The 20,392-nt window shown below is 44.0% G+C and overlaps 5 protein-coding genes across 5 annotated transcripts; 3 read left to right on the top strand and 2 right to left on the bottom strand.

Moving 5' to 3' along the window:
- The first annotated feature begins 351 nt into the window (after positions 1-351).
- LOC128715315 (uncharacterized) lies at positions 352-1,536 on the top strand. The gene has a single exon (XM_053810197.1). It carries the CDS (start codon positions 352-354, stop codon positions 1,534-1,536), a length of 1,185 nt encoding a protein of 394 aa, XP_053666172.1.
- Positions 1,537-2,682: 1,146 nt separating this feature from the next.
- Positions 2,683-5,424, bottom strand: LOC128715043 (uncharacterized). The gene is made up of 6 exons (XM_053809924.1): positions 5,207-5,424; positions 4,616-5,130; positions 4,444-4,552; positions 4,278-4,374; positions 2,899-4,218; positions 2,683-2,823 (listed from the first exon to the last, which is right to left on the bottom strand). Exons 1-6 carry the CDS (start codon positions 5,422-5,424, stop codon positions 2,683-2,685), a joined length of 2,400 nt encoding a protein of 799 aa, XP_053665899.1.
- Positions 5,425-6,573: 1,149 nt separating this feature from the next.
- On the bottom strand, positions 6,574-8,991 carry LOC128715070 (protein bric-a-brac 1-like). Its single transcript, XM_053809953.1, has 7 exons — positions 8,771-8,991; positions 8,530-8,663; positions 8,108-8,195; positions 7,939-8,035; positions 6,943-7,866; positions 6,706-6,841; positions 6,574-6,635 (listed from the first exon to the last, which is right to left on the bottom strand). The coding sequence occupies exons 1-7, from the start codon at positions 8,989-8,991 to the stop codon at positions 6,574-6,576; spliced, it is 1,662 nt and encodes a 553-aa protein (XP_053665928.1).
- Positions 8,992-12,460: 3,469 nt separating this feature from the next.
- LOC128714095 (zinc finger and BTB domain-containing protein 24) lies at positions 12,461-15,331 on the top strand. The gene is made up of 6 exons (XM_053808971.1): positions 12,461-13,205; positions 13,343-13,472; positions 13,540-13,636; positions 13,712-14,746; positions 14,814-15,117; positions 15,186-15,331. The coding sequence occupies exons 1-6, from the start codon at positions 12,461-12,463 to the stop codon at positions 15,329-15,331; spliced, it is 2,457 nt and encodes an 818-aa protein (XP_053664946.1).
- Positions 15,332-16,177: 846 nt separating this feature from the next.
- LOC128715028 (bromodomain-containing protein 4-like) lies at positions 16,178-20,224 on the top strand. The gene is made up of 5 exons (XM_053809909.1): positions 16,178-16,253; positions 16,376-16,958; positions 17,106-17,202; positions 17,274-20,018; positions 20,096-20,224. The coding sequence occupies exons 1-5, from the start codon at positions 16,178-16,180 to the stop codon at positions 20,222-20,224; spliced, it is 3,630 nt and encodes a 1,209-aa protein (XP_053665884.1).
- Positions 20,225-20,392: the final 168 nt, after the last annotated feature.

The following is a 20,392-nucleotide window of genomic DNA, read 5'->3' as shown; positions in this document are numbered from 1 at the left end:
AGAGGTGTCGTGTATCTCGGAGAATAGTTGCACTGGGAATTAAATTTATTTTATGGTCGTCGAAATGATCGAATTAAATGCAAAAATACTGAAATAGTATGCAATTCGTTGTTCTTTACCGTTGTACAAATTATCACAATTTTGAGCGCTTTATGCATCTAGATAAACATGAATTCTATTACATACAGTGTAATCGCGACCTAAGCTACGCTTGGGCGTCATTCAACTGGGAAACAGTTTGGCAGATACGCCTGTGAATCAGCGGGCAATAACAGCAACATAGTTTGGGATTTTGAGGCAGATCTCGCCAGGAGACGCAATCAGTTGCGGAACATAAATTTGTAGTTGACAATGTATTTCTTCTACCGTATCGCAGTAGGAATAATTGTCCTGCAGTTCGTGTCAATAATTGTGGCCCAAAACTTGGAGTGCACAATCGAACAGTATGAGTACGCCCCGAACAAATGGGACCAGTTTTGCATATTCCGGTCGCTTGTGTGGAACAAAGGTAAGCCCGAACCCGAGTTCGCCGGCTCAAACGCATCCAAGGTTGCTTTCGTTGACTGCAACCTTCCCAGCATACCGGATAGTTTCTTTGATCGATTTCCTGGACTGGAAATACTGGTGATGAGGAATGGAACCCTCGAGACGCTTAAAATAAAAAACCGTATGAAGATAGTGTACGCTGAGCAGAATCAGATTACCAAATTACTCATCGAAGGTTCAAACACAGTGCTGAAAGAACTACACATACAAGAGAATCCCCTCTCGAGCATCAACACCATTGTGGGCAGTTTGAAAGGATTGGAAGTACTGGATTTGAGCAAAACGGCCGTTGCCGAATACAACGAAGGCACAATCGATTTATCGCAGTTCGGTTCGCTTTCTAACCTGACCGAACTGTACGTGACTCACATGCATGCACACTACGTCGAGAATGAAATCCGTTCAACGCTGCCAAAACTGAAGCTGCTTGATCTGTCGGGCAATCCAATCACGCCGAGTAACTTCGATTTGGAGGTGTTCCGCACTATTCCCAACCTGGAGGAACTGTATCTGCGCGACACCATAATGACCAATCTGATTGTTTCCGACATTCGACAAGACCTACCGGCCCTGAAACGGCTCTATCTCGATGGGAATAGCCTTCGCTGCGATCTACTAGAATTACTGTTGGCACACTTCAAAGAAAAGGACGTTGAAACGCCTACCCAATCCCGAAAATGCCATCTCGGGTTTGACAGCATCCAAGGACTATGCTGCTTATCGTACATTAAAGATGTCCCGAGAAATAAGACCCAGGAAACCGTGAGTCAGTCGTCACAGGATAGTGAAACAACCACCACAACCGATACGACAAGAACACAGGAACTTGACTCCAACGAATCAAGCACCACCAATGAGATTCTGCTGTACGTAGGCGTTGGCATTGCGGTTTTAGTTGGTGTTGCGATAATCGCATTTTTAGCGTATAGGCTGACAAAGAAACATCAGTTAGTACCTACGCATGATTCTACACCGCACGATGATCTGTAGGAATTGCTGCTTCCGCCATCGCTGAAAGCACATTGCAGAGTATTATAACATACAGTTTTACCTCGGTAATGCATGCATAAAACACCCATGCATGCTGTGGAAGCGTGTACTACATAAGTGCTTTTTGACAATCATAGCCGTTTTACCTCACTAAACTTTTGGAAAGTTGAATCTGAAATTATTTATACCGTTACACATTTTGACGATCTATCTTTTTTCATACTTGGAATCTTAATAAACCACAAAAGTGTTACAAAAGTGCCATTAGTATTTTATACTAATTGTCAACATGATATTTGCACTGTTCGGTTCTATATTTATTCGCAAATGTGTCTTGTGTGCTTGAAAGCACCAAAAATGTAAAATTGATAAAACCAATCAAATAAAGCATCCGGGACAAGATTGATTCTAATGTTAAAAGGTGGACTGCACGCTGAAGCCGAAACCGGAAGAAAAAGAATCTATTAGAAACAGGTTTGAGATTTTATTTCTTATGATCTATTAAAAATTTGTACACTTAGTGAATTATCCTTTTTACTTCTTCGTGTGTCACGGATTGTTGAACGATTTTTAGATTCAGTTCCATGCTCATATGGCGTTACCTTAAAATAACATCTAAAATACAAGTAGCTATTGTATCGATGTTCTTAGCTTCTAAAAAAATAAATCGCACCCGTGCAAAATCACCGTTCACAGAGTGCGGAGTCAAAGTAAAATTATACAATCTCGAATATATATCAAATCATATTAACATTCTTCCATGGAAAGCTCCAAAAGCCAAAAGTGCCGAGCTTGGCTCAGCTGTGTGATCTTGGTTCATATACCAAGATACACTTACGTTGGTGGCCAGATTCCCAGAAACGTATTGTCCAACACTACTCCCAACCATAATTACTGGTATTGCACGACTTCATGAATGCGTGTTGCCTGTTGCAACATTTAGAACAACGGGAAGGTACGCAGGATTTTCACTTCAACTCAACCTTCCCCGGAACGTTGTTTTACAAACGGGTGCCCTTACGTCTAAAAATACAGGGCTACATGCAAATTCTGTACAGCCCGATAAGGTGAATAAAATAAACAAAGGAAAGTAAACTCGGCCACATCTCTTCAACGCATTCCATTGGAAGACGACCTAAGTGACACTCATTCGTCCGACATCGAGAGCTCCTCGTGAAAGTGTGGGTACCGTTCCGTGTGTTTCTTCAATATGTGATTCACCCAATCGTATTCTGAACCAAGATATTTGTTGCACAGATCGCACTGCAGCATCGTCAGGTGTCCTTCCTGCAACACAAGATAAACCCCATTAAAAGTCTATTATTCACAAAGAATATAGCGCTGTTGCTTTACCGTACTCACCGAATTGTTGACCGTTAGATTTTCGTCTTTAGAATGTTCGTAAACCACGTGCTCCACCCAACCGTCGGACGTGCTGAAGCGGTTGCCACATATTTTACAACTGTACACCGACCGTATCTTGAGCACAAACTGACTTCGGCTTGTCGATTGTTTTGCATAGCTTTGCTGGTTAAATTGCCGTACCGGTACCGATTTGCTTGAATGGGTAGGCTGAGAATTCGTTTGATTTAGCGAAGATTGCTGGTTACGTGGAACGGACGGTACAGGTTTAAGTTTACGGCGAAAATCGGTTGGTTGTGTAGCAGCTTCAACCTGTCGGATTGTTTTTATCGATACTGGCCTCTCACGTACCACTTCTTCCTCATCATGGGACGGAGCGCTTTCGTGTGATTCCTCATCGCGGGGGCTGATTCCGTTCATATTACCATTTTGTTCTATCCGATCATAAAGTTTTATCTTTTCCTTCTCGGATATCTGTTCAGGTTCTGTTGCTGTCTGTGGTGTTTCTTGTTCTGGCCCTGGTTCCAGTATTGTCACAGCTGTGGTGCTTACTGAATCTCCGTTTGCCATGTCTTGGATAGCATTTTCCTTGTCGGTTTCCGTCTCGATGTATTCGGTCTCGAAATCTTCATCCTCTTCATCATCATCTAAACTTGTATCTCCATCGCTATCATCCTCATCGTCGAAGACATCTTCATCATAATCACTCTCATCAAAACCATCAACTGCATTATCTTCGGCATCCTTGATCGTATTGTTACGGGCCGTTTGTTTATCATTGACATCCCGTTTGTTTTCCTCAGTTTCTACATCTGATCGCAGCAAATCAAACCCAATTTTAGAAGACACCTCCAAATTCTCCAATTCTTGATCGCTTTTTTTGCGCATACGTTTCGCTTTCTTGGTCATTTTTTTACGCCTCTTTGTTGGTTGCTGGCTTGATTCTTCCGTATCGCTGCTTGAATCTTTTGGAGATTGACCTACCACCGTTACCTGGGAGGATGTTGTGGAACGTTCCTCGCCCAACGAGGATAAAGAACGAACGCCTTCGTTCACTGATTTCCTGCCTGTCTGGGAAGGCTGTTGGTTGCGCTGTTCCTCCAACTCTGCCTTTTCTTCAGTCCAAACACCACGTATTCTAAGAATTTGTGCGCAACGTATAAAATCGCCCATGAGTTTATCCCCAACTGACGCTTTGCCCGTGTACATGAACTGCAGCAGCAGCTGCATTACAGGTTGCGATATGTCTGGCTGAAGGCATACGGTAATTGGATTCCCGTTTGTGCTCGGTTTCAGCGCTCCCAGTATGCTGGAGAAGAACTGTTAAATGATGCTGATGTTTAGCAAACTGGAACTATGTTATTCTATTCAATATTTACCTCACTAAAATTTGCCAAAACTGTTCGATGTGCTGGCAACACACACGTGGTACCATCGTGGCATGTTATCAACATAACGTCCGCATACATCTGATTGCTGCGCAACAAAAGGTAGACATGGATAAGTTAGCATCATTTTAATATTGTTCGCAGCGATACGCTCTACCTGTACAGTTGGGACAAAAATGTTTCAATAACTGCATGCCGGAAGGAAGATTTAATATGAATCACTCGTGTTCTGGATTTCTGTTCCGATGATTCCACAAAAGACGATTCTAAAATGAAAAAGCAGTCCACATATAGTGCGTAATCATACATTTAGCAAGTCGAAAGCGTACCATCATCTGTATCTGTTAATGAATCTGTATCGGAAACAGTATCGTTCGGGTCGGATTTCTTTGTTTCAGGTCTCTGTGGCTCTGATTGTTCCTGCTGGCTTGCCTGCTTTTCTCCAGACCAACCCGATTTCGAACCTTCTGTTTCATGAAATCCATGGACCGTGTTTTCATCATCGTACTGTACAGTTTCGGAATATTCTTCTTGATCTGCATGCTCAACATCCATCGAATCTTCGTCAGGTTCAAGTTCATCGTCCTCAATATCCAGCGAATTTTCATCCAGCTCAAACTCTCTAGGATGTTCATATTGCCCTGTTCTTTTCCTGTTAGTTGTGCGTCTTTCAATCTGTTCCTCCATGACGAGATCCATTTCCAGATACTCAGACATATCGTACACCGGAGGGCCTACATTCTTATAGTGTGTCGGAGCTGTATATTCGAAGAAATTCTCGATTTTGCTGTACAAACTCCATTGCGATGGTATACCAGTTCTCTGAACCTCGTTAGCCTCCTTTCTGTAATTGGACATCAACGTAACTTAATCGGTGTATGGTTCTGTTGCACTGCTTTCATTGCACGCAAATCCTTTACCTAAACTTTCCGCTGAGGTTATGTATGCGACCTCGAACCTGTTTTACGGTTGCATCGTAGCATCCCGCGCTTTTGAGTTCTTCTACCATCATATCGTAAATTTCTTCATGGCCCCGACCTGTCTTGAGATGTTGGTAGTATTTCTCCCACACCGCTACCAACAATTCCAGCTGGGCCGTTGTCCAACGATTTTTAGTTTTAACGACACGGCGTGACATTTTGTTTCGCGCACCACTCTTAACAGAAATTCAACGACAAAATAGTAACAACGTTGGTATTTTTACTAAATATCGGAGCAACCGTGAAACATAAACAGTAAATAACGCTATTCCGCTCCCATTTTTGACAGTTTGGCAAACACAAGGGTGTTCTGCGGACATTTGTATGACATTTTGGGTAATTAGTTGTATGTTTAACAAAAAAATATTCTGTTCTACAAATTATTAAAACTTGTTTTACTACTTCCCAAACACAAATGTATTCAATTCACCAAATTGTCCACAATTGCGACATACATTTACAGTAACGAACATGTGGCTATAAACCAAGGCCAGATTTTCAATTTCCAGCCAGTTGCAAAGCATTTTTCCTAATTTCTTGGATTAGGTAAATCAAACCGAAAAATTCATACTGTGGATCATCCTTACGTGCTAGGACGGTCGTTGAAAACGTCGATGCTATTATAACTTCTTCATCAATAATCTCTACTTGGAGCATTACAATATTGACTACACTCAGACTACAAACAAAACATTCTAATTTCCACAAAATCTAAGGCAAGATAAGATAAATTATTCTTCATTACATATTTAACATCCGTTTCTATGTTAACTACGCATGATGGAAATTTTAAAAAGATGGTAAAGAATTTTCGCATGTTATGAATAATTTAGATTGTTAAGGCGAACTTATATGGGTCCTAAACAAAAAGTATTTAGTTGAGTATGGGAACGATCGACGCAATGCTTCAACAACAATGGATAATCTCCAAAATACTATACCGAACGTATGTACCGTTTTAGTATCGCAACAGAAGTAAATCGTATATCGTGAGTTCATTAAAACGTATATTTCGACATGTGCGCAAATGTGTCTGTTTTATGCTCTATGTTTATGTTCTACTACAAGTCCTTATTGCCTAATGTTGTATAATTTTCTACTCGTAACTTCTTTTGTAGTTGTATCTGTACTTTGCTTCGCAGCAAAGCTACTAATATTCAAAGAAGCAACTGTCATAGCCGGTAAAAAAACGGAAGGGGTAAAATAGAGTATATCATAAAATTGTTCAATCGAGGTTATCGTTTTTGTTCTCCGTTCCTCCCGCAACACCATCTCTTCATCCGTTCCGGGCCCAATCATGAGTATCATTAGTCTGCCGAGCTTGTTGATGCGATGGAACGAATTTTGCTAATACTGGGCATCAGCTCTTCTGTAGAGAGAAGACAAAAATTAAGAGGCTTTCAATGGAGATTTATTTAACATCGTACAGCATAGCTTACCAGAAAACTGGGCCATTTGTTGCTGTAGCTCTGCGGTACGATCGTTGTGAACCTGCAGAACATGCTGGGCCCAATCAACCGCCGATGTGAAGAACTTCCCGCAAAAGTCACAACGCATGTTGTTTAGTGGAGTTTCCTACAAATGAAATAAAGCAGAAATTCGTTGCATTAACACCTTTTTCTATCGCATCACACAGCTGCATTGCGAATTCCGTGCGAAGACCATCGTTTGCTCACTTCTTCTGCCATTCTGGTCCGTTTGCGCAGCACTTCCGAAGCGTCACCATGGGAGCTGATGATGTGCTGCAGCAGATGGTCGGTGCTTGTAAAGTACGAGCTGCACAGATCACAGGGCAAAGAGGATTCTATTGGTTGTTGCTGGTGCGATGAGTGAGATTGTTCCTGCAGCTGCTGACGGTCGTTGTTTTCAGGCCCTTGTCCAACCAACAGCTGGGGTTGTTGTTGGTGCTGTAGAGAATAATGTTCCGATCCCTGTGAGGTTTGCGCCGTTGGCTTTGGTTTCCCGTCCGTGGCCTGCTTCGGTTTAACCGCTTCTTCTGGCAAAATCATAACATCTTCGTCCGAATCGTTGTCGTCATCCAGATCGTCCCATTCGGTCGGTTCTTGCTTTACATCCGAGAGGCTGCTGCTGAACAGTGCAGCCGCACCATGAGCCATCGCACGCATCGAACTAGCATGCAAATCACGTTGGATCGCCGCTATAGCAAGACGTTTCTGCTCATCCAACGCATCCAGCGCGGATGTACCAGAATCGGAAGCCATCTCCGTCTGCAGCTCGGATGTGAGCGCTGACCTGCCAGCAGTCGAGCGGCTTGGTTCGCTACTTTCCTGCGATGAGGTACCTGGTTGACGATAGTGCATCTTGCGAGGTTCGGCACCCGGTGCACGACGTTTGTTGCCCATACTCGACGACTGTTGCTGCTGACTTCCTGCTCGGCTTTCGCTCCAAAAGCCTCGAATTTTCAACAGCTCCCCGCTGCGCAATACATCGTCCACGTTGTACTCTGGTACGGATGATTGGCCGGTGTACATGTACTGCATCAGTATCTGCATCGTCTGGTGCGATATGCTTCCCGGCAACACAATGTACGTGTTGGAGTTTTGCGGTACGTTCAGTTTGTCAAAAATGTTTGCAAAATACTGTAAGGTAGAAAACGTAGGGTTAAAGCATATTTGCATACAAGCGGAAGATTCATTACACAAGATATTTACCATACTGAAATTTCCCAGCACCATACGATGAGCTGGAATGGCGAATGTTTCACCATCGTGACAGGTAACCAATGTTACATCCGCGTAACGTGGGTTGCTGTGAAAGTAAAAACATTTTGGGTACGTTAAATGACCAATTACACGCTGTTGCAATTGCTACCATACTCACAAGTACAAATCGGTGAAAAAGTTGTCAATATTTTCGTGTCTGTAGTTGCATTTCAGCTGGTACACCTTAGTTTTGCTCTCTGGTGTCTCTGAGGAAAACAATTTTACAGTAATCCAGATAAAACAATGATTAATTTCATTTTTCCTCTTTTTGCTTCACAGCTCCAAGCAGGTCCAATGGACTGACTGGCATCACCACACAATTAATTTAATTTAATTCTGTTTCGTGGTTGTAAAACATTTCGGAATTTCTATCATTCTTATCCCAACACGGCGTACCGTTTACCGATTGGACAAGTGTCGCAAACAACAACCGTGTACATGTTGTCTATGCTTCTTCCACAGAGGGGGTCATTAAATATGGCCACTACCATCACACTGCACAGACAGGAACAACCCACTTTTCGCACACTGTATGCTTACCTTCCATGCTTTCTTCCTGAGTTTCGACCGTTTCATCCAGACCGCCGGCATCGTTGCTTAGGATGTTGTGGATCTTGTTGAACAGTGGCCAACGCGAAGGCGATCCACCGGACAGCGTCAGCATCGATTCCTTTCTGTGAAGTGGAACGCACCGTACGCAGCACCATCGTGACATGCACGCATCCGCGACCGCGAGGTTAGAACGTGGGAAAGTTCGCGTGCCACTAACGGGGATAATTACCTGTACTTGGCAGAAAGGTTATTGATCCGGATCCGAATGTCTTCCACCGTAACCTTGCATCCGCTCTTCTCCAGCTTGTGCTTCATCTTCACGAAGACGTGGTCATTCCGTCGGCACGATTTCAGCTCACGGTAATGCTCGGCCCACAGATCGATGAGCAGTTCGATTTTGGAAATCGACCACCGGTTTTTCTTCTTCTTGTACATCTGGCTGAGCTCCATTTTCGGGTGCAGTACGTCGCGGTTCGGCTTTCTTTCACACTTTTAATGCTCGTTAATTATGCTTCGATTTTTTTTATGCTTTCCCTCTCTCCTCTCGGTTATTCTGCGTCCTCTTTCATTACCAAGAACCAAGCGTTGCTGCAACATAAACAAAATCTATGGAGTGTGACAGTTGTTGCGAACCGAGGTGAATATAGTGCAAGCCGTTTTCTAACCACCTTGGATGGTGCACACACCCAGGCTTGTTGATATCGCGTTGTTTATCAATTGGCGGCAACTTTGCAAGGAAATCTTGCTAAAAATTGTGACAAAATAATTGGAATTTGCAGAAAAGTTAGGAGATTTTTTTCGGTTTACCTACAGCAACGCGTGCGGACTGTGACTCGCAGGTATCTTGTTGTCTTTAGCTACTTGTATTTTGTTAAGAACAAGAAGACAAATTGTTAGATCACATTTTAAAATACCATTCACACCAATTAAGCGATCCAACATCGAGGGCTAATACAAGCGGAATATAGAAGACAAATTTATAAAATGTAAAAGCACTGGAATAGCCAACGGGTTATTTAGAGAACAAATCATTCAGAACGAACCGGTAAAATACAAACAGGACATATGGTCACTAGCTGTCGGTTCTACCGAAATTAGAGGTAGTTGAGCACTTGGTGTTTAAAACTGCGGAGTGACCAAGGAAGCTAGTTTTTACTAAGCTGGGAAGTAACTAAGGGAGCTCATCATACTCTAGAACTATTCTCCCAGCGAAGATTTGTTTAAATTTCTTAAATAGCATTTTCTATGAGTAGTAGTAGCAGTAGTACACCCATGTGGAATGATTTGGGACAGGTAACAGGGACAAGACAGTCAATCGACAATCGACATCACCAACGACATCTTTGGATCGCTTTAAGATCAGCTTCCCTAAACTGGCTTTCATCTTTCGACGAGTCTAATCTGCTATTGTCTTTGGTCGTGAAATTTGGGCAACCATCATGCAACATGCTGAAGGTAAATTTCACGTACCCTAAAAAATACCCTTTCTACGCGTATCTTTAATCTTCTTTTTTCGTTTCATACTACAAAATCAGCCCTCCGGTAGCTTTAGTGTCACCTCGGACGCCCGCGTCAAGAGCATAATTATGCTCCCGTGTGTTTTTCCGGCGAGAGTTCTTTTGCTGCTCGCAATAGCCAGCATAAACGCATAAACGTATGAGAACTGGAGAGGCAAAAACGATGGAGAATTCGATGTTTGGATGAATTGGATGTTTCTCTGTTGTTTGTTGTTACACCACCCCTCGGGTGAACCGCGATCCTTGACGAGTAGCACACGAGTCCTGGGCCAAACAGTGTGTTTTTGCGGTGCAAAAGGTGGCTCCAGTTTAGGCGGGACTGCCACGATTGTTTCGACCACTTGTGCTTCCTTGCTGTGTATAGGTGGATTAGTGACAAATTTCACTTCGAATTAACAGTGCGTTTTGGTGGATTTCGTTGCATGTAAGTTATTTTCAATTTTGGGTTTGTTTAAGATGCTCACTTTGCTGGACAAATGATATCGGGGAAAGCGGAACTAGTAAACAGTCTGTCTTTATCCGTGTCCATCTTTCACCGATCCATACGGACTGGATTATTTGCTGCGATCATCTTCATGGCTTTCGGTGCTTTCAAATCTGCCCTAGAAAAGTGCATAAGAACGGGATAAAGTTGTGCAGGTTTGGATTTCGAAAGCGTCATACTTCCAAACCACACACTTCGTTGTTAGTTTATAGCTAATCAATTTATCGATCTACGTTGGTGGTAAACCAAAAGTGCAAAAGGCGTGGGAAGCACGGATTTGTTCCCATTTCAATCCTTTATCTACATGTTCTGCTGTTTGCCGAATATACAAATAATTTGCAATAATACAAACAATCGGTAATGTAAGCACTAAAACGTGTTTACATTAGAAATTATATTATTCAATCAGATATACATTTCCAACCTGTTCACACAAAACGCATAGCACAATCAATGCACATCAGCAAAGCTTTTTCTTGCTGAGATTAAAAGATTTCGCTGCCCACCGTCTCCAAAGTAAACATGCGAGCAAACAAAACGGGTGTTGAAAAGTTTTGTCCCGATTGCCATGCCGGAGCAGTAAAACGCCCGCGTTCGCAATGCGTCAGATGAAAGTAATCGATATTCAATCGATATATTGATCGGTTGCAAGTCGCGAGACTGGCGCTTCGTGGGCAAATCGCTCATGTTGCTATTAGTGTTCGGGTGTATGAGGGTGTTTATGTGGTATTTAAGATTTTTTTTTTTGCATCAATCTGTTCCCAGGTTCAGTTGGTAATGTTTTGATCGTGCGAGATTGTTGATAACGATGAGGGCAAATGTGGTGGTCGCGTTTGTTTAATCAATTGTGTTTAGTGAAGTAGATGTTGGAACTGAATAGCAGGATACTGACGATGTTGATATTCAATACATTGCATTTTTCTATGCATTAATTTTATGTAAACCAGTTCGTAGCACAATGGATTGTTAAGTTGCGTTTGATACGACGATATATCCAGTGGGTGTTTGCTGCATTGGCCAGATAAAAAAGAGGAAGGTGGAAATGATTGAGGAATTAAAAAAAAAATCCTGCTTTGTGTTTGCGTAGGATCTTGGACATAGAAGCTACATTATACGCATTACATGTATAGAACGATCAACAAATATTAACAACAAAAACACAATCATTGCCAGATCAAAGAAACAGAACTCGTACAAGATCATCTATCTTCGAAGCGTTTACAAAGGGCAACTGCGTCTTGCATGAGATTATTCAGTTGATTCGATACCTAATGCAAATAATTTTACCATTATCTTGCAAAGCATCCTGCCTCTACATGTTATTTCGATCAGAGGCTCAGTTTCAAAATGAGAAAAAGTTCCAGCACATCCAAAGAACATACAGTGATATTAAAAATTACAGAACTGACCTAATTGAAGAAAAATCTCCATAAACATAGCGGGTATGTTAAACTTGCAACGGTAAAAAGGGGAAAAAATTAAAAATTGAATTTGGCTGCTCGATTCACACTACTCGAATAGTTTCGAGTAGCAAGGTATGTATACATTTGGTAAAATGTCAGCGAGCGCCAGTGTGTTGTTTTGATTGATAAATGTTGTGCACAAATGGCTTTATTGCCATTATTAATTTCTTTGAATAAAGTGCTGCACTGGTTTGTTGATAAATTATATCGCGGACAACAAGGTGCAGTGTAAAGAGACCCGACTTTTCATGTGACTTGATATTGGAACCTTTCCTAAGGAGTGATAATAGGTTGAAGTAAAAGAAATCGATATTCGTATCGTAGAGTGGTTCCCCATTCATAGTAACTATTGTAAGGACAGGCTTAGAGGGAATGATTCCTGAAAGCTAAAAGGTGTTCAATAATAAGCAACACCACTGATCTCGTTTGTCTGTTATCCAGATCGCTCTGCAGCCATGGCCACTATGAACCCACCTTCCTATCACTGCATTGTCTGTACGATGACAAAAATCCCGTTCGCATCGCTGAGCAAAGAAAGCCAACAGAAAATAGTACGTAATGGACGGCCCATGACAAAAATGCCTAATCTAACATCCCGCTGCATGAATTCGCTAAACTTGCACGCAACGGACTGGATGACGGGATGCGACCAGGAGCATAAGCTGTACTGCTGGCCCTGTCTACTGTTCAATACCTCCGAGTACGATGTGTGGGGCAAGCGGGGCTTTTCCGATTTCGGTCGATTATCAGCGGCACGAACGGAACACACGAAAAATTTGTCACACCATGCCAAGAGCAAAACGCTCAAACTGTGGATTGAAACGGCCAGTGAGATGAGCGAAAGTAGTGGTGAAGAGGATGTCGAGTGTATTCCGGAGCTAGATTTCTTAAATATGTCCGCGGCAGAGCTGGATGAAGAGATCGACGTAAAGCCAAACTTGGAAGCGTTGAATGCAAGTATCGGTTTTTCGCGAGGTCTGGGGGTGACACCGGTGGTGGATCTGTGTGAAGCTGCCAAGGATGGTAGCGGTGTGGTAACGTACTTGGAACGGTCTACCATATTGCTTGATTGTGAGAATGATGTCCCGAGTGAACTAGAAGGGCAGACCGACCATAGCCAGACAAGCAATATTTCGTCGAGTGCTGTAGTCGGACGAGCGGGGGACAATTCGTCTGTGGACGAATATGCACGAATTTACAGTACGTACATGGGCCTTGGGAGAATGACTTCGGTAGAAGATAATTCTTTCCTCAAGAATAGTACTATATACTTGATATAATTGCATACATGCAGGCAACAATCTAATGGATAACCTCGACTTTCCATTATTTTGCAGAGAAAGGACAGCACGACACTGCTGGGGAAACCATAATGTCTCATACCATACAAACAGGCGCGGAAAAGTATCAGCTGAAATGGCACTCACATTATCAAAACATGAATGTGTCCTTATCGAATCTCTACAAGTGAGCAAGATTCAAGCGGAAGTTTTATAACTAGTATACATTGAATACAATCGTTTGTCCATTCCAGAAACGACCGTTACGCAGACGTTATGCTTCTAACATGCAATGGAGATGAGAACTATACGATACCTGCGCATAAATTAATACTAGGAACTTCCAGTTTGGTAGGACTCAACACACCGACTGGAAAAGTTTAATGGTTGATTAACATTTCTGCTCTTCTCGCCCATTTGATACAGTATTTCGCAAACATCTTCGACAAAAATCCCGTTCCATTGAACGCAGTAACGTACATTGTGCTTCCACCTGATCTCACCTACCGCTCCATGCAGATTCTCATACAGTACATGTACACCGGTGAATCAACTGTCTCGACGGACGTTCTGAATGAGGTGCTTCGTGGCGGAGAAATACTAAAAATTCGTGGCCTCTGGCGAAACGATTGCACGAAACCGGCCGGTAACGATGGGTTGCATAGTGGCGGCAACAGTAGCAAGGAACAACATGCATCGGTTGACGGCTCTTCCGGACGGTTCGTTAGTCCCGTCACCGTTACCATACCTCAAGCAACTCAAGCTCCATTTATATCGCCTCACGTAATCCCGCCTTCCACCGGACCGCTGATACACGTGAAACGCGATATGGCCATAGACCCGGGAGACGTGCGGCTTCAGACTAGCGTTGCCGATGGAACCCGATCGCGCCCATTTTTCACGATAAAAAATCAAGAAAGCGCTAACCAGGACAATGCGCCACAAATTTCGACCAATGAGTCAAGCGAAAGTCACAGGAAAGATCGCGAAAAACAGCAACAAATCGATACGTCTGCAACCGGGCGAGTTGTGCTATCGAACACGAGTAACGCCCGCAATAATTGTGCGGGGAACGAAACTGGAGAACAGGCAGCCATACCACAAGAGTTGAACTTTCTCAACGTGAAAGCTGAGCCAATCGAGTGGAGTGATCTTCGAGTGGGTGAGCTAGCAATGCCCGGAAACGGTGATACATTGGATGGTCCACGAAATCAAGAGCTAAATAAGAACGATGAAGCATCAATCGCACCGAAGCAGATAAAGACGGAGGAATGTAACAGCTCGTCGATGACGGAAAATTCTCATTCTTCATCTTCATCCACCGTACAGCCGACGTACTCTCCGCTAACTTGTGAACTTTGCAGCGAAACATTCACCGTTCCCGGTGAATGGGTGCGGCATATCGAAGGTCACACTGAAACGTCACAATCGCTCCCGAAACGAAGGCGTCGTGCGGAAGAGGTGACCAAGATTAGTTTATAGCGGATGATTAATTTTGGTACTGATTTATTGCATCTTTTGTTTTTAGTCAGAAGCTACAGCCGAAACGGCCGCCTTGCGGTGTGATTTGTGTGGAACGTTTTATGTAACTCCGGCCGACTGGGTACGACATGTACAGAATGCACACACCGAATCAGAGCTTGCGGCATGTAACAAGCGTGTGACACGGACGACGCGTGGACAAATATCATCCACAAGCCGGCGTTCTCCGACCACGGTTCCGTCGACAGCAACACTCGAAGATGGTACACAGTTAGAAAAGTACTGCAACGTTTGCAATAAATCCTTTCCTTCCTACGCCAGCATGGCCCTCCATAAACGCACCCATGCCGGTAAATAGAAAGGACGTCACCAGTATTCGCTGTGGCAAACGAATGATAACAATTTTATCTTCCGGCAGGCGATAAACCATTCTATTGTGAAATATGTAACAAGAGCTTCACTGTGAAATCGAACGTCATACGGCACATGCGATCCGTACACAACCACCCTGGACACCAAACGGCATCAACACACTCCGACAAGGAGAGTGAAAACTCCGAGTGAACGGCTCCTTCCGTAAATTTCCCGCGCTGTACTAGGCGGTACTTTCGATTATATGTTTGTAAAATGATTGTGCTTCATTTTAATTATTGATAAAAGTTGAAATGTAGGCTGAAGTATTATTCGGTATTGAATGAATATGAATGATAATGTAAGAATATTGTAATGAGACACCGTGCGGGAGAATATTGTTTCAAATATTCTTCTATAACTCGTATTAATATAAATACAATTGCAGAAAGTTTTGTATTCTTTTATTTTGCAATTGAGAATTGTTGTAATGCGGAAGGGAACCAAAGATTTATTTAGGGGGTACGAAATAATTTGCTTGTGTAAAATATTCAGCGGTTAGGCTGTTGAATTATCCTTGAAATTCGGGATATTTAGGGGTATTTTAGCACGATAGATTTTGATAGTTGGGTACTGCCCTTTTCGAAATGTCAAGCCTTTGTGATGCATCCCACCGTACCGTATGAACCTTATGCATGCCCAGTCGATTACCTGCTGTCAAGGCGCGTTATTTACCAAAAATTGGGAAGGTAGAAAAATCCTTGTTTCGGCGAGGAAACGTAATCCATTTGTCCTGAGACTAATTCATTTCATCACCCTACTGGTTGTGCGCATGAAAAAGGTTGTTTTTCGCGGAGGAAACCTTAGCAACGCGATTTTGCAGTAGAAGAAAAGTGTGTTGTCATCAACGTTCGCGTTGGAGCGATAGCGATAGCGGCGTTGGTTTTTCCTGCGTAGTTAGCAAGGGCTTGGCGTGCCATCTTTGTTTTGGCCCCGTAAAACCTTGACCAGTTGGTACCCATTTCGCTGGTTGCTGGATGTCGATTTTCAGTGCTAAATATGAGTAAATCGTACGAACCTCAAATAAAATGGAGGGTCAACGAGGTCAAGGAGCTGGTTGCAAGCATGAAAGAGCGTAAGTAGACAATGACGCCGTAACGGGGCACATCAACCCCCCCAGTGGTGGTTTAAGGAAGAGAGCAAATCTGTCGACGTAACACTTGATGTTTTTTTATGCGTGCTTTTTGTATTTTCCAGGAGAACTATTAACGATATCGGATGGAAAGAAAGTACGTTCGCTGGAAGTGTTTTCGGTGGTAAGGAATGATCTGCAACGCAATGGAATTTTTCGTACCGAGGAACAGATACGCAAGAAAATGAACGAACTGCGGAAGCAGTACTTTGAGGCCAATCGATCCGAGTCGGAAAATCGTTACGAGTTGTGCGAGCATTACGATGTATTGCACGATCTGTTCACGGATGCGCAGCGTAAGCTGGATAAAAGGACAGAACGGTCCAGGGCCAGAAGCAAGCGTCGCCATTCGCAAAATGGTGCGGACGTGTTGGATTCCGTTCAATCAAATATTTCGATATCAAATCGTCGAAGCGTTAGTGGCAGTAGTGTCTGCAGTAGTGCGCATAGTTCGAAGCATAACGGATACGAACAACACCACACGGATCATACACCACAACCACAACAGAAACAGCAGAATGGTGGAGAAACAATACAAAATGGTGGAGGAAGGAATCATTCGAAGGAACGGATGGTACCCGACAAAATCCACCTAAAGCAAATCTCGTATCAGCCCAATCTGAACAATTTCCTAACTAACTTGTGCAAGTGAGTAATGATCGAATTAGTGATATTTGTGAGAAAACCTGTCGTGCGTCCACGGGAAAAGAAATGATCTCCCCCCGACTCACAATCAACCGTGCAACGAGCAACATTCAACCTTCAACAATCAATTTTTCTCACTATTTTTCCCAGAAACGATCGGTACGCCGATGTGATGTTGTTGGTTTGCAATGATGATGATAGTATTGCAATTCCAGCCCACAGACTCGTGCTTGCAACGTTTAGCCCGGTATGAATTTCATTATCTTGAACCGATCGTTTGTGGGATCTTTTTGGATATATGCTTTCTTTTCGTTTTAGTACTTCGCAAACGTGTTCGAGAAGTTCACGTTGGTGCCGTCGTCGCCAATCATTTATGTCGCGTTGCCACCAACGGTAACGCGCGCTGCCATGCAGAGCTTGTTACAATACATGTACACCGGTGAAGCGATAGTCCAGAGGGATGTATTTGACGACGTTTTGATGGGCGGTGAGTTCCTTCGGATCAATGGATTTTCCGCGAAGAAGTCTAGTAGCACGGTGAAAAATAACCAAGGATTAGTTTCGGTACCGCTGGTAACCGTTTCGAAAACGATCAACATGGACTCATCGGTTCAACGTGATGCTAGACCTGAAAGCACGACTCCGGCACCGGCCACCGTTACGACACGTGATTCACCTCCGACACCTGTATCGATGATGATTCGGCCCTACTATGATTCTCAATCGCCGCCTAGGAAGATGGCCCGGCACTATGAACCCATGCAGCAACAGGCACAGCAAACACTTTTTCAGCAGCCGGAATATTCGCTGACGCATCAGTCCAAGCGAGATATGCAACAAATGCAGCAACATAATCTGCACCGGTCAATGTACCAAGGGGAGCTGTTCGATCATCAGCCGATGCAACAAGCACAACCTTCACCAATGCTGTCACAGCGACAGGTACAGTTCATTCATCAACGTCAGGTACAGCAATATCAATCGCAACAGATGTCGGATGATCTCTTTCAACCGATGCCGACACTGCGTCAACAGCAACATCTTATGATGCAGCCGCTACAGCCGACAATGTTACAGCAGCGACAAGTACAGCCGCAATATCATCCGCAGCAGTTACAGCCGCTAGACATGGATATGGAACAAGATTTGCTGCAGCCTCCTCTCCACACGATGCAGATGCAACGTCAGCGTCAGCAGCAATTGATGCCAACACAGCAACGCTCATTGCAATCGCAGTCACACTTACAGGACGATATATATGGGCCACAATTATTGCCGCTCTCGCGACAAGCGCAGCCCTTACTACAGTTTGTACAAACACAAGAGTCGCCACAACCACAGCAGCAGGGACCGACACAGCTGAAGCAGCAGAACATGCCGCTACTTCAACAGCCACAGCGACAAATGGTGCAAATGCCGCAGTTTTCTTCACAACAACAACGGCTTCGCAGCCAGCCACAACAGCTGGAAAACGATTATCAATCTGAACAACAGCTGCAAGATGATCTTCAGCTTCCAGAACAACTGGTGGAATCGCAGGAATTGCTGGACCCACAGCAACCAAGGCAACGCCAACCGACGACACAGCTACAACAATCTCAGCAACCGGTTCAGCAAAAGCTTTTGCAGCAGAGATCGTCTCAACCGCAGCCTAGGAAACCACAGCAGCTTCAATTGCAAGAAGGTCAACTGCCGGAGTCCGCTGAATTGCTGGAATCACAAAAGCTGCTACAACCACAGAAGTCACCACAGCAACCACAACGAACATTACGCCAGCAACCACAGATGCAGGATGATCTGATGGAACCTCAGGAGCTGCTCGAATCACAGGAACTGTTGGCACCACCGAAAAGTCGGCAGATACAGCATCAGCGACAGCCACAACAGTTGCAGCGAATGCTGCAACAACGTGTAACCCAGCAGCAGAAAATGCAGGATGAGGTTATAAAGCCACAGGAGCTTCTTGAAACGCAGGAACTGCTAGAGCCACAGAAACCCCGGCAAACACTGCAAGAGCTAGAACCATTGCAGCAACAACAGCAACGAGCATCACAACAGTCGAAACAACAGCAAGTTCAACGATCGAAACCGCAGCAACAACAGCTCCAGCCAAAATCACAGATCAAGGAACGTCCGGTGCAACAACAGAAGACGCAGATAAAGGAAACCGTACACAATAGTGTGTGTAAACCGGAGCCTGTCGCTAAATCATCAAAGGATGGCATTCCGCCGCCAATGCTAGACGATTCCTTGCCGGAAAACGTTGATGACTCATCGGAAGCGACAAACGAAGCAACGAAAGAAGGCGGAAGCGAAATCCCGAACGATAAATCGCTAGACGACAGTGTGACAACGCGAAGTGATAGTGAAATAGATTTTTTAGAAAAACCAAGAAAAAATAGTATATTTGGAGAGTTTCCAGATCACCGCAAGTTCGAGGATCATGAGCAACGCAAAAAAGACTTTATAAAGGAGTATGAGGAGCATATGAAAAACTCGCAACATCCGCTTGTGGAAACGCCCGAATCGTCGCCCTCGGTGCCACCGGTGTCGCCCAAGTCACCGGTCGTCGCGCGTTACAGATCTAAATCCCCACTGCCATCGACGGTTACAATGCAGCAGCGCAAACCGTGCTCGCAACGGCGGGCACCTTCGCCCAAACCGGACATTATCGAAGCGTTGGACAGCATGGTTACGCTCACGTCCGACGAGTCGATGATGGAAATTATAACGAAATCCCCGGAATCGCAAACATCGCACTTCAGCACGCGCTCGCACAGCCCCGATAGTCAGGCGAAGATAAATGCGCTGATTGAAGTTATGGGCATGCCGGATTCGGATACTGCGATCTTCGTGAACAGCTCTATGGACGAGCAAAGCTGTGCTGATCTGGACGATGATAGTATCGATCACCAGGAGGGAACGCCACTGGATCAACTCGTATCGTCGCGCTTGAACTGTCAGCTTTGCTACGAATCGTTTACCACGCCGCCCGAATGGGTGCAGCACGTGTCCGGGCACTGTATCGTGGATCAGGGTTTGCTGAAGCGACGACGAATTTCGGTATAGTTTACATTTCGTCCCATATTTCGGTTTGAACGGTTTGAAAATTTTAGTTACATACGTTTTACTGCTTCCAGAGCGATGACGACAGCGATAACGATAGCAACTATTTCCGATGTGACATGTGCTCGTCGTATTTCATATTGGCTCAGGACTGGCAAAACCATGTAGCAAACCATGAAACGGAAGCCCACGCTGATGTTTAGGATGCGTTTTGCTCGGCTCAACCGATAGGGGATTTTTAAATGATCGAAACTAGCTTTACACCGCTATGTACGGCAACCGTAGCATATTCATCCAAACGTGGTAAAATTTGAAACCGATTGCTAGGGCAAGGTGTATTGCTGTTTCAGAACAAATTATTCTTTCTAATA

The sequence above is a fragment of the Anopheles marshallii genome, chromosome 3 (genome assembly GCF_943734725.1).
Source record: "Anopheles marshallii chromosome 3, idAnoMarsDA_429_01, whole genome shotgun sequence".
Lineage (NCBI taxonomy): Eukaryota > Metazoa > Arthropoda > Insecta > Diptera > Culicidae > Anopheles > Anopheles marshallii.
Note: the sequence above shows the minus strand (reverse complement) of the source record. Positions and strands in the feature narration are given on the sequence as shown.

Excerpts from the sequence above, each read along its gene's own strand:
- LOC128715315 (XM_053810197.1), top strand. The coding sequence starts at position 352 with ATGTATTTCTTCTACCGTATCGCAGTAGGAATAATTGTCCTGCAGTTC.
- LOC128715043 (XM_053809924.1), bottom strand. The coding sequence starts at position 5,424 with ATGTCACGCCGTGTCGTTAAAACTAAAAATCGTTGGACAACGGCCCAG. Across the intron at positions 5,131-5,206 it reads AACCTCAGCGGAAAGTTTAG|AAAGGAGGCTAACGAGGTTC; the intron begins GTAAAGGATTTG and ends GTCCAATTACAG. Across the intron at positions 4,219-4,277 it reads TTTTGGCAAATTTTAGTGAG|TTCTTCTCCAGCATACTGGG; the intron begins GTAAATATTGAA and ends ATCATTTAACAG.
- LOC128715070 (XM_053809953.1), bottom strand. The coding sequence starts at position 8,991 with ATGGAGCTCAGCCAGATGTACAAGAAGAAGAAAAACCGGTGGTCGATT. Across the intron at positions 7,867-7,938 it reads TGCTGGGAAATTTCAGTATG|TATTTTGCAAACATTTTTGA; the intron begins GTAAATATCTTG and ends TCTACCTTACAG. Across the intron at positions 6,842-6,942 it reads GGACCAGAATGGCAGAAGAA|GAAACTCCACTAAACAACAT; the intron begins GTGAGCAAACGA and ends TTTCATTTGTAG.
- LOC128714095 (XM_053808971.1), top strand. The coding sequence starts at position 12,461 with ATGGCCACTATGAACCCACCTTCCTATCACTGCATTGTCTGTACGATG. Across the intron at positions 13,206-13,342 it reads CGAATATGCACGAATTTACA|AGAAAGGACAGCACGACACT; the intron begins GTACGTACATGG and ends ATTATTTTGCAG. Across the intron at positions 15,118-15,185 it reads CCATAAACGCACCCATGCCG|GCGATAAACCATTCTATTGT; the intron begins GTAAATAGAAAG and ends ATCTTCCGGCAG.
- LOC128715028 (XM_053809909.1), top strand. The coding sequence starts at position 16,178 with ATGAGTAAATCGTACGAACCTCAAATAAAATGGAGGGTCAACGAGGTC. Across the intron at positions 17,203-17,273 it reads TGCTTGCAACGTTTAGCCCG|TACTTCGCAAACGTGTTCGA; the intron begins GTATGAATTTCA and ends TTTTCGTTTTAG. Across the intron at positions 20,019-20,095 it reads TGAAGCGACGACGAATTTCG|AGCGATGACGACAGCGATAA; the intron begins GTATAGTTTACA and ends TACTGCTTCCAG.